Genomic DNA, 13045 nt, shown 5'->3' with positions numbered 1-13045 from the left:
TGCTTGGACACCATGGTCACGTGAAGGACACTGATGGTGCCATCAGATCGTCTCGGGGTCCTTCTGCTATGCCTGAGATAGTAGTCACAGAACCAAGGGGTCCAGGCACGGCTCTGTCTGAATGTGTGGGATGCAGAACTGGCATCAAAGATGCTTGGGATGGGAGGCACGAGCATTATTCTTGTGGCCAAGTGTGCTCTCCCTGAGTCTCTGGTCCCTGCTTTTGGGAAGACAGTGGGCTTTCACTGTGATACTGTTTAAGCCTCTATTCTGCAGCTAGAACTCCTACGTTGTCTCCTACGTATGTGGCCATGTAAACTGGGTCACTGTTCAGCTCACTCCTGTGGTGGCTTTTCTGTTGTATTTATTTAAGCTGCTGTTTTTAATATTTTAATTCATCTGGCAAGAAACGAGTGATCTAAATATAGATCACTGCTGTGATCCATGCTCCAGCCAAGTCATGGCCACACCTCATTTACAAGCCACAGTTGCTGCGTTGGCTTGTCTCTGGCAAAATCAAAAACAAAGGGAACACAACAGAGGATAAGATCCAGGTGTCCTTGGCTTTCACCAGTGCCAGCTTTTTAAAATAAGCACATCCTTCACAACAACTCCTTGGGGAGTGAAGACCAGCTCTGCTATGGGCAATAAACACACCTTCCCCTGTTCAGCTAAACTGCCTGATTCACGCAGGCACCTGCACCAATGATGTGTGTGTGCCAAGGGAAGCGGCTGGTGCAAGATGTCAATTCAGCTGCAGGCAGGGCCAGGCTGGGGCAGTCAGGCATATCCTATAGCAAGGGGCGATGTGGAGTAGAACCAGAGTGCCTGGTCTTTCTCCCATCTTGAAGTACCAGGCATCGCACGGACAAACCAGCCTCTGCAACCACATGTCGATATTACGGCAAGTCTATACTAGTAGGTGAAGTGGGCCAGAGCCCGTTCTCTGGCCCTAAGGGTACATGGCACAGTATAGCTCATGACTAAACACTCTTCCTCCCTCCCCCGGTCCCAGATGGGGTTACCTCAGCTGTATTGCCTCTTGGAAACAGGTGCTCATCCCTGAACAGTGCCCAAGCAAATGCCTGGGACAGGGCTAGTTGGCACAGGCCAAAACCCGTGCCAGAACGTGCTAGTAATTAAACAGCCTGACTGATGGAGGGACAGTGCCTGGTGACAAGCCCTGTCTTGTTTGGTAGTACAAATGTGGCTTGGCCTTTCTGGGCAACAGTGGCTTGCTGGTCCTGTGCAAGGGTTTGGGTGTGTGGGTGGGTGAGGAGGAGCGGTGGGCATAGCCAGAGGAGTACAGCACCCAATGCAGAGCCAGCTGGCAACCCAGTGGACCAGCAGCCCCAAAGTAAACAGGCCTCAGTTTTCTTCTTTCCCAACTTGAGCAGCCCTGTGCATAGGGACATTTGAGGGTGTGTGTCTGGAGAATCAACGGGGGAAGGTCTGAGTTGCTGGCATAGTGTTATGAACTACACTTGTACCATAACCAGTATGGTCTTTCTGGGCTGCAGGGGAGCCTGGGGTGAAGATATCCATGGAAAGTCCAGTGAGGAAACTTTCGGTGCAGCAAGAAAGCTTTCAAGGTTTGGGAGCATGCAACATCACCCGCTAGCTGCAGGGGTGACAAGCACTGGCTGTGCTTAGACACTGAAACCCCCTTTCTACACCTAGAGGAATCCTCCAGGCATGCTGGCTGGGTGCTCGCCCTGCATTTTAGCAGAGACTTTGCACCCAACTTTCAAATTCAGCGCCTTTTTTAATAGCACAGCACAGCTTACTGTGGCTGGAAGTCAGATGGGGAAGGACCCGCATGGGAGACTGGGAAACCAGCAGGGCTATTTTTGGATAGAGATGACAGTCAGCTTGAATGTGCAAAGTAATGGTTTCAGGAGAGGTCAGACTAAAATAGACCAACCTAGATCTGCAGGCACATTTCTTCTTTTTTTTTCTCTTCTTCTTATTAAGCTTTCTCCAAAAAAAGAACAACAGTGTAAGCTTTTCCTGGCAATACTTCAAAAAGGAACTTTCCCCAGGAACCAAAATGTGATGCTCACTGAGCTTGTTGCCGGAGAGGGCTGACTAAGCACATCTAATTGCAGCCTTGCCAGAGAGCAAAGCTCTGCACAACTCACCTCAGCAGCCCTGCCTCTTTCCTGGGCACTGGAAAAAAGGCATTTTCTGGCTTCTACCTTGCATTTTAGATGCAAAGTTAGTCCCTGCATTTTAGGCCATGCAGATGTCAGGAAGTGAGGCTTCAGATTCAGTGTAAGCTAGTTGGCTTAGCAGGTCACAAACCTGCTGAGGGTGGTGGGATGGCAGTACAATCACTCCCTGACTACAGCTGTCTTTTCCTACACTTCCTCCCAGGCAGATGGAGGTGACTCACCGGGAATGGCCTCTGCCAGCACAGAGGGAGGTAGGAGGGATCCTCCCAGGGAATCCCAGCTGCTGAAAAACCTCTCCCAGTCCCACACATCGAGCTGCCCGTCCAGCCTACCTGGCTGAGTCCGCACGCAGCCAGCCTCCACCTCAGCGGGTTCTGGGCCTGCTTAATTTTCTGGACCCTGCCCTTTCACTTGTACAGTTGGTTTGTGGCATTGGAGGGATCAGCTTCGCAGCTCTGCCCTTTCACTTGTACAGTTGGTTTGTGGCATTGGAGGGATCAGCTTCGCAGCTCTGCCACGGGCACTCCAGCGGGGAGTGGAGGCCATGCCAGGACGCCCTTATCAATGGCACACAGAGTGCCTTGCAAGGGGCAGCTCTGAGTTAGACTGCTAGTGACAGCAGCCTGGTGTTTTCAATAGCCTACCAGGCAGGGCTATTTCTGGTACAAAAAACACTTCCCCGTGCATGGCTTGTTCCTGTACAAGGTGATCTTCAGTACATACCCACAGACACCCTTAACGCTCACTCATGCACATACACCCACATATTCACTCCCCTTGTCCCACAGACTCTCAGTCACGCTGTCACAAACGCGAAGGCATATGACTTTCACACTCACGCGCAAACTCTCTCAGTTACAGCCCCACGTGCATGCAGTCACACACCCCTCACACACTCAGCCCCCCACGCCTACCCCACTCTCGCACTCACACAACCTCACGCACTCTCACACCTCCCTTGCACACTCTCTCACACACGTACAATCTCACAGACTCACCCCCCACACACACACGCTGCCGCCGCCCAGCCCAGAAGATGGCGCCCGCGCCGCAGCCCGCGCGGCCACGGCCGCCCTCTTCGGGCGGGAACCCCTAAGGACATCCACGCAGCCCAGAGCGGGGCTCAACAGCGGCGTTTTTTTAACACAAAACCAGACATTTCCTTCTAAATACAAGCCAGTTTATAATTTTAGCAGCTGCAGATTCCTTCCTGCTAACCACAAGAGTTACTTCCAGGGGTGTTTTACCTCAGAACCTGTCTCTGACAGGGAAGCTGGCCAGGGTAGAGCCAGAGGAGTGAGGGAGGGTGGGAAGGAGAAGGTTGTATCTCAAAGTCCGTGTGTGACCAGTGTAAATTTTGGGTCAGGGGATGCAGACCCAGGTGTCTCAGCCCACCCCGGTGCCACCCAGAGCTCCCTGAGTCCTTACCTTGTAGATGCAGGACTTGGCATTCAAGAAAAACAGCTCAATGGTGGCATTGTCCTTTAGATAGGAGATGCTTTCAATGTAGAACCTGAAAGGGAAAGCGAGAGAGGTGAGACACAAGGGGGAACTAGGTCAAAACATGAAAATGCTCTCATTACATGAAAATTGTGGTCAACGGAGTCATGATGACTGTACTAAAAATGAAATTTCTTTGCTTATGACAGACTGGGGTAATGAAAGAGTCTTGTGCGTGCTCCAAGACGTGATCAGTCACCAACACACCCCAGCCATACCAAAGGAACTGGATCATCAAGTGGATGGTTTTGTTGCTAAAGAATCTTTTTGTTTTGTTTTTAAACTTCAAATAATCTTTTATTTCTTTTGCTTGCAAACTCCCCTTCATTCTCCATCACAGTTCAGTATTTCTTCTTCACTCCTTTACCTAACCTGCTCATTTCTATGCTGTTGACCTGTGTCTTGTAAAATGTTCACTGACAGAAACCCACTTCTGGGTTCCTTCCCTGTCCACTTCAGCTCTGCATAAGGCAAATTTTATAAAGGCTTCTTTACATATTTTAGCAGCTAGCATGTAGCGGCTATGGTCGCAGAGTAAGCAACCAGCAATAGTTAAGGACCTTACACAATTTACCAGTACCGTGAGTAGTGATGCTGGGGATGACTGGGAATGCCAATAATCTATTTTTTTTTTAAGCTGAGATGACTTCTCAGAACTCAGTAGAAAGCTGACCAGCCCAAACACTCAAGTATCAGAAAAACCTACTGTGTACCCCAATATTTGCAATTATGTTGAAAGCCCATGATGTGTATGAATTAATTCAGTACTCTATGCCCTGCCTGCTTTGAAGGTTTGATCCTTTGGCAGTGAACTCCATGAGAGTTTTGCCACTGGCTTGAATCAACTACAGCCCTTAATTCTGCCTTGTGACCTTTTGGGGAAAAAAGCTCAGGATGCTGTCAAAGTTAATGACTGGTTGTTACATATATGTTGTGCGGTCCTGTAGTAATAGAGAAAGCCTGGATAGGTTCGGTGAATTTTGCATTTACTTTGTGTTTTGAGTGAGGAAAAAAACCACATCTGTCTGCCCAGCCTGTTTTATAGTGATCTTTAAGTTGCAGTACAGCGGCAGCAATGTTCCTTACATAAATTCCAGTACTATCGTGCGTTGTCAGAGGCAATTAGAATAGGGAAGGTGCCACGGAAATGCTGTCTGCATCAGGAACTTAAAAAAACTGAGATACCTTAGAAATCTGGGTTGAGATGCAGGTCCAGTTACAGAGAAACCTTACTCCCTGACCCTACTGTCTGGGAGTAGAGCTGAGAGACCTGCTGACGCTCCTGGGGCTTTATACAAGCACTGGAGGGATTGTCCATGTTGCGCTATTTGCAGAATCGAGGGCCTTAAATGCAACCTTCTTAGGGGTAAAGGTCAAAGCTTTGTAGTGCTTCTAAGTGTTTTCTGAAGACTCTTCAAAACAGTTTATTTACTGACAGATACAACCAACTACTTGCTTACTAGAGCGAGAGAAACATTTTGAGCTCTTCCTGTTCATCTGCTAAAGTGCTCCCGCTATTATCCCTTCTTCTCCCCCTCCAGAAGTGTTCAAATGAGAAATAAAAATAAAACCCAAATACCCCCCCCTTTGAATGTAGGGATCATGAAGCACAAAAATGAAACTTTTTCTTAATTTTTTTTCTGGTTTCCACTGGGTTTCACCTCCTGTCCTTGAAACTGCCTCACTTTTTTTCTTTGGCAAATAAAAATATACTTGGCTTTAGAAATGCAAAAAAAAAATTAAAAATGCTGCATTAAAAAAAAAAAAGAACCTTCTTACTAGATCTGCTCTCTGAGTGCAGCTGGCTTTCCATCTGCTGAATTCATGGAGAAAAATGATAATTTTACACATTCTGTGATTCTTGAAGAACCTCCTCTGCTTATCACCACCACCAGTGCTCTCCAAGTTGTGACAGTAAGATCTTTAATTCCAGGTTCAGAAGAAAACAGGAACATTTATTCCATTTTTGAATCCCATTGAAGGCTAGCCAAAATGCTTTTTGTTTCATCGGATCAAATGAGACCATCCTCATCATCACTAGAGGGCAATATTGCATTTCTTAAGACTGCAAGGATCTTTCCCAAGGCTTTCCACATAGACACATACAGAGATAATTTTCTGTACAAAATTGAGTCTCTCAGAGCACAGAGCATATACTTCATCTTCACAAAGAAAATCCAATTCTCAAGTGATCTCCAGAACGGAGACTATGCTGGGGAGCTACTGGATCTCACACATGCACCCAGACAAATGCAAAACATGTGCATCAGGAAATTGGTGCTACTTAAAAGAAAACAGATTTGCAGAGAGAACTCTCATGGGATTTTCTGTGTGGCAAGCTCAGAAAACCCGAACTGCAGCAGACTCCCCTGAATTCACAGCCGGTGCTGCAACAACAGAAAGGAGAGGGAAAGACACGTTTTTTGCACTGATCGTGAATCTCTGTCAGACCTCCTTCTGTTACCACCTTTTCCAAATACGGTGAAGAAAACTGCACTTTACAATGACCAATGTCAGTGACTAAGGAGGCAGGAAGAAGCATCCAGCTGCTAAGGCAATGAACCAAGCAAAAAATCTGGGTTAAATTCCTGACTTGGACACAGGTTTCCTTCATGACCTTCAGAAAATCATTTAGCTGCTTGGGGTTTAGTACTGTGTTTAGAAATTACTCCTCCCTCCTCTGCCATCCTCTGTCTGTTTTGCCTGTTAAGCTTATAAGCCTTTTCTTATGGCATGTTTCAAGATCATCGGTTTTAAGGGGCAACTCTCAGATTTCTGTTGAGGACTCCCCTGAGAGCCGCATTCCTCCATGTGGTGTGAAGCTGATATATCCAGGAAATAATGGATGGGCTGGACAGAGAAACAGGCAGTACAATGTGTCCGACACCTCTGCTCCGCTAACTACATCTCTTGCAATACAGTCAACAAACAGCTTTGCCTCAAGCAACTCCTACAAGAGGTTCCTTGATAGCCAGCAACTGTTGCTATGAGAAATTAGGTGCCTGCAAGAAGGGGGAACACCCCACAAGACTTTGTGAGTGTAAAAACCAAAGAAATATATTTTGAAAAATCAGCCAATGTTAATCTATTTCTGCATTCCCCATTCCTCCCCACCCCCAGTAACTTATAATCCATCAAGTACATTTTCTAAGCATTGATTAAATAGACCAGTGAATATTATGCTGGGTAATGAACACAAAGTGCCTATCTTGACTGCTCCCTCTCAGCAGCAGGAAAATAACAATGAGTACTGCAGAAGGTATCTTGGAAGACTTCAGAAGCTGCTGCATCTGAAATGTTTAAGGCTTTTTAGCTGCGAGGACATGTCTCATACTGATCAGATTGCTCTATATTAAGCGTTGGTTAACTGACAAGTTGCTCTGAGACCGCTTAAGCCCCCTCATGCCGTGATGAATGGCAATTCCCATCGTAACCAGCCAAGCACAGACATTTATACAGCAGTGCCTGTGAGAAGCAGCTGTGGAACCTCCTGATCCTTGGGTGATGGGAAACTAGCACTACTGAAATTTCTGCCTTACATTACACACATGCCCACCTCCAGCTTGCAACAGGGAGAAATGCCTGACTGGACCCTGGACTCACAAGTTTGATTACTGGTTCTTCAGGAGATGGAGAATCCCTGGCTGCTGCTGCCGACCTCATATACGAACCCAGTTGTGTGTGTGCAGATGGGCAAATTTAGCAGTGTTGGGAAGGTGCTTGATCACTAATATTTTGTCATTGCAGTGGGGATGGGAGGTCTCAGGACTACCAGGGAAATGGCCTGCAAAAGCACCTGAGCTGGTGGTGTGCTTGTGTGGACAGTGAGAGCTGAAATGAGCAGCACTCCCAACTTCCACACACCAAAAGAAACTCTCAGATAAAAATATTTAGCACTGCCTCTGACACACAGCCCTGGACATATCCTGTCAGCCTGAACTCGGCCATCTATCACCTAGCAGAGACCAGGCTCTGAGCAGTTGAGTTCCTGACTGTGCAAATATACTGTTGTAGCATTTGAGATCACAAGCCCACGTGTTTATTTCCAAGCAGAACCTGCCAAACAGTAAAATATTTCACTGTGGTCTTCAACACAATGATATTTCAAAGCATGACCACAGCAAATGGATGTCTTGTCTACTTCAGGGGTAGATCTGTCCTGGGGCACTGATATCATTCTATTTCTTGTGAAGTTTGACTCTGGTGGGAACCAGCTGGTCTGAAAAGCTTTTATCCAACAACAAAACCATTTTTTTCACCAAAAAGAAACACTCCAAAACTCCCATTCTGGTGTCATGGTGTTTTCTTCCAAGAAAATTAAAAGAAAACATTGAAAGGGCTTTGGAAGACCTCAAAAAAGTTTCAACACTTGGTTTCACTGAGGAACAGCATCTTCTTGAGGAATGCCCCTACCAGAAAAAACTGTAATTCAAACTGGAGCCCTGACTAGGACAAAGGGTCCTTCTACCATCTGGAGGGCCCAGACCAGGCAAGGGCATAGCAAAGCACTCTCTTGTTACTGTCCTATCAAGCCTCACTCCTCAGAAGTCTTGCTGCTTTCAGAGGAAGGCAGTGGGGTGGCCACAGGGGCACAGGAGGTAGCTGGGTGAGGGGCATGCCAATGCGCGTGGCTCTGGTGTGCTGGTACAGTGCTGTGTGAGAGGGCCAGTCAAAACAGAGGCAAGCAGTGCCAGGCAGTGATGGGGAGGCCAAGGATGGCACTGAGGGTGTTTGCTGCTGATCAAGGTGACCATGACTGATTTTTGGGTGAGTTCCTGCCTTTTCCAAAGGGCAGGAGCTGGGAACTCAGTATTGGCAAGGGAGGTACTTCCCTCCAGCCCTGTGATACCTCTTCCGTGCAGGGAGGCAAAACACCCCTCTTGGGCCTATTAAGAATAGGAAAGGGGAAAAATTCCAGAATAACAATCCCAAGTGGCTCTTCTCTCCCCTGGTGAAAAAATTATTTTTCCCATGAAAAAAGGAAAATAAAGGGTAAAACCAGATTTCATGGAAGAAATCAGAATGAAGCAAAAGGATTTTGGTTTTGATGTGCAGTCACCTTCCCCAGTGTTCCCTCCTGCCCTAGGTGGGAAATGCACTCAGACACAAGAGAATGGATTGAAATGGGCAGAGGTGTCTCCCATGTCCTTCTGGCTGACTCCATTCTGGTTAGGATGCAGGACAGAGCTATCAGCAGAGCTTGGTGGCTCTGTCAATGGACTGACTCTTACTTCATTATTACAAAGCAATGGGTAAAGGAGAAGACCCCTTTTCTGCCTCATCCATCCTGGGGTCTGGCTTATTATCCTTCACCATGTCATTCAAAACCTCAGAGGATAATTTGAAAAATATGAGGCCATTTGCTAACCAGGAAAAGAAAAATCACATGAATCGGTATAATGGACTTAAATGCAGATGTCATTATGTCCAGTGTCTCATGCTAAATGAGTATTCTGAGCAGCTCAGGCTACAGAGCTCCTTTTATGTTCCAGCCCTGTTTGCTAATAGTCATGGGTGCGCACTTTTATGTGCTGACACTTAAAGCAGACAATGGTCATGCTAAATAATTGGCCTGTTAAGTAATCAGCCAGGAATGAAAATCAGCTGCACTAAAAAGCTCCATTTACCTCCCCTTCTGCATTCATTTTGATTCTGGTCTCATGTCCTGTGCTCGGTGCTTGTGCCATGCTCAGCCCCCCCTCACCCAGCACCTGGGATTGGTATGCAGGGGACAGGACGCAGCAAGAGAGACCTATGTCAACTTTTACCTCATTGCAAGGAAGCCACAAAACTGGAGGTGAATTGATTCCAGGAATACAGGGAATTGCAGCTAACAACAACAACAAAAAAGCTGTGGATATCATTTAACCTGAGCCTGTTCTCTCTCTCTTTCCCCATTGGCTGCACTGTACTATGAAGCTGTTTGCACCTTTACCCACCGCCCATCCATTTTCCTCAGTGTCTGTAAGAGGTTGGCCCACTGAGCTCCTGGAAAACCATGTGTTTTGGGGCTATTTGGTCATTCCTACGCCTCATCTTCTCCATGTACAAAATACTAAGGGATCTGCTTTGTAATGCACAGTGACCAGCTCTCTTCCTCTCTTCCAGGCTATACATCCTGGGAGTCTTTGCAAACCACCAAGTGCTCCAGTATCAACATAGAGAAGGGAAGGAATCAAGGTGGTAATGCAGGCACATTCCTCCCTGATGTTTGGTTACAGCATCAAGCATCACCTGGAAAGGCACTGACCTCAGTACAGTGAGTCTTCTGCGCTCTCACCAGGTGGGGAACCAGGCCTGACCAAGCCATAAAAGCAGCAAGCCAGCTCAATATATTCTGCAAACTGCTCCACCCCTGAAATGTTCCATGGAGCTTAGCTTGCAAGAGAAGTGCATCTTTGTACAAAAAGGCTGTTGCAGCTCCTCTTGGCTTGGAGTGATGTGGTTATCTGTCCCAAGCATGAGGTGAGAGCAGTGACCAGATCAAAGCAGCACACTGCCTTCCTACCCTCCTCTCCCTCAGTCACCAGGGGAATTTCCCCACACTCTCCTGAGCACCAGCCCAGTGCTTTCCTGCTCTTTCATCCTTTCCAAGAGTGACGTCTTGGCTATTAGAGGTAACTCGCTGGGTGCACTGTCTTGCATAACACCATCCCTCAGTATTTGTAGAGCATCTTTCATCTGAGGATCTTGAACCATTTTAGGAATAGAAATCCCTCCAGCCATTCCACCATGTTGTTAGCAGCACATGAAGGTATGATTTGGCTGTGAAAGCTGGCATGGGGTTTACTTACTGACTAGCTCTACCCCTTTGTTCAATGCCACAGCGATGGGACCCCTCACAGCAGACCTTTCTGCTTCCTTCACTGATGACAGCAAATCACACCCACTGGTGTAAGGTATAAATGCACAAATTGCAATGAAAATGGAAACAATGTCTGCATGACTTTGACCCAGTCAGAGAATCTGTGTGTAGGCATTGACATAGCTGTTGCTGCTTGATCCAAATTAGGTACAAATCCTACACTGACAGCATCCATCATTTCTGCATAGTACCTATCATGCTGTCTAAATGCTTCCCAAAATTAGACAAGACAATGCTGCCAGCATCAACACATTCAAAACATGGCTCAAAACAACAAATTTTTAGAATGCTGCTTTTTCTTCCCCCTCAGGTGGCTGAATGGAAAGGAAAAACAACTTATCCCCTTCTCTAAACACAGCTCACTTATACAAATATATTCCCAGTTAAGCAGAAAACAGAAATGATGTTATGGGACTCAAGAGCCAGACTGCTATTAAGACGTGTGTGTAATGGATGGCTTAGCTCAGAGCTGTGTGCTAAGTAGCAGAGCCCCATTAGTTCCCTTCCTCAAGCAAAGGTCAGTTTTCGCACAAGTAAATCTTCCGACTGGACAGAAGTTTCTCATATCTCTAAAGAGACTCTGAGGAGCAAAGCCTCCCCGCAGGCAATTTATTACACCTTCCCCCGGGTGAACAGAGCAGGGGGCCACCCTGAGAAGGCTGCAATAAATTGTCTGCAGGGAGCCTTGTCTTCCAGCAGAAACAAGGTCTGAGCGGCTGTATTTATACACTGTGGCTGGGTGGGAGGAGGGGGTTTGCAGGGCTGCTGGCTTTTGAGATCTTCCTGCTTAGCGTATGCATAGCTGATGCACACCAACCAGCAAAACACATGCTGTATGAATAGATCTGGGTTATGGCACAGTTTTGCCGGACTTTATAGACAGAGCAGCTCATGGGAATCCCTGAAAGCAGCTTGGTTGGACTGGGTTGATTAGGGAGGCTTCATATTCTGATATTTTGCTATTGTTTCTACAGCACCCCGGCAGTGCATGGAGCTGTAGAAATATAATGTGAGTGGGATATGGCTCTTTGTGTCCCCTTATATGTAGCATAAATTGCCTGCAAGCTTGGTGTGGGGAATTACCAGCTCAGTACCGGTAGTGAGAGCAGGTGAGGGAGAAAGCATAGCTGGAAGGAGCTCAGAGAAGAGATGGCTAGTAATGAGGATGAGGATGGAGCACCCCAAGATGCTGAAACATCTCAGGGCAGTTCCCTGAACTGTCCTGGCATGATCAAGCTCCATGGCAAAGTGGGGTCCAGCACTGCCCTCTTTGCAGCTCCCCTTGCAGAGGGGTCTGCAGCAGACCAGGGAAGAGCAGACGAGCAGAGCAATTTGTGTATATGTGATTTTTCCCCAGCATCTTCTCCTGGGTGCTAGCAGGTGAGATGAAGCATATCCATGGGTGAGAGCAAACTCTGCCACTTCTCTCCATCTCCCCTGGCTGCAAAATGGATGTATTTGATAATCTCCTTTGGCCTCTCTACCCAGTTCCTGTAAACCCTTGTCTCACACCATGGGACAGAGAGAGGGCTGCTCCTTCTCCCTCCTCGGAGGGGAGAGACAGAAGCTGGTGATTCCTCATTCCCTCCCTGGAGCAAAGCAGTGGAGTGCCACATACCCCTCTCTGGTGGGGAAAACTGTGGATGGAGAAACACAGCCCATTACATGTGAGACAAATAAATTGCTCTGGTTAATTTAGTGTGATTCTATTCTGCTCTTCCTGCCACAGCAGGCTGCTGTCATCACCACCTCCTAATCTAATTTCTTGGAGAGAAGCGAAGCTGAGTGGAAGTGAGTGGCACACACAACCATGGTGTGCTGGGATCGCCACGTGAGTGAGTCGGGGAAGTTGGGAGCAGGATGCCATGAATCTGCACCCCATACATGTCTTCTGGCTAATGTGGGAGGCAGCAGTCCATTTCAGCAACAAGTTCTGAGGTCCATCTAGCCATACAAACAATCCATATTAGCAACCACTGTCTCCCTTCCAGGGTCAACTGTTTCCAAATGGTCTCCTGCTTCTTTTATTTTTAACATTAGTCCTTTTCTAATGGAATATGGGTTTAAAGACTGGATATAAAGGAGAGCTGAAAAACTAAAATAGCATACGGCCTCATTAGCAGCTGAAATCTAGTCCAATTCCATTCAGGTAGTCAGGCAAAGCCTTGTAGATGGGAAATGCCTCCTCAACCTTGGCTGCACCAGCCCTGTTTGAAATAATATTCTGAATTTATAGCTGCCCTTGATGCACACAGAGGGGATTCATCAGGTGAAAAGAGGTAGCTACAATGTAGATGCCTACCTCTGAGCAGGGGACTGAGGTCAGAGAAGAGACATAGGTATTTTAGACTGCAACTTATTGAATTCCAAAGCAGTCATCTAAAATAAGTCAGATGAATTGTTCCTGAAAAGTGCCTATTTCTTTCCAGTGGTTATATGGGGAGGCTGCGCTCATTAGCCTGACATAGACCCGTCTACCAGGTCAACATCTCAGGTTTGGTATGGT

At 47.1% G+C, this 13045-nt stretch overlaps 1 protein-coding gene across 8 annotated transcripts in view; it reads right to left on the bottom strand.

Moving 5' to 3' along the window:
• FRMD4A (FERM domain containing 4A) overlaps positions 1–13045 on the bottom strand; it is a 385672-nt gene that overhangs the window by 77598 nt on the left and 295029 nt on the right. For all 8 annotated transcript variants that reach the window (XM_052790915.1, XM_052790916.1, XM_052790913.1 and 5 more), the window contains one exon: positions 3603–3687. In XM_052790915.1, coding sequence (XP_052646875.1) covers positions 3603–3687 — 85 coding nt within the window. The remainder of the gene's footprint in view (positions 1–3602; positions 3688–13045) is intronic.

This window comes from Harpia harpyja, chromosome 6 (genome assembly GCF_026419915.1).
Source record: "Harpia harpyja isolate bHarHar1 chromosome 6, bHarHar1 primary haplotype, whole genome shotgun sequence".
In the NCBI taxonomy this organism is placed as follows: Eukaryota; Metazoa; Chordata; class Aves; order Accipitriformes; family Accipitridae; genus Harpia; species Harpia harpyja.
Note: the sequence above shows the minus strand (reverse complement) of the source record. Positions and strands in the feature narration are given on the sequence as shown.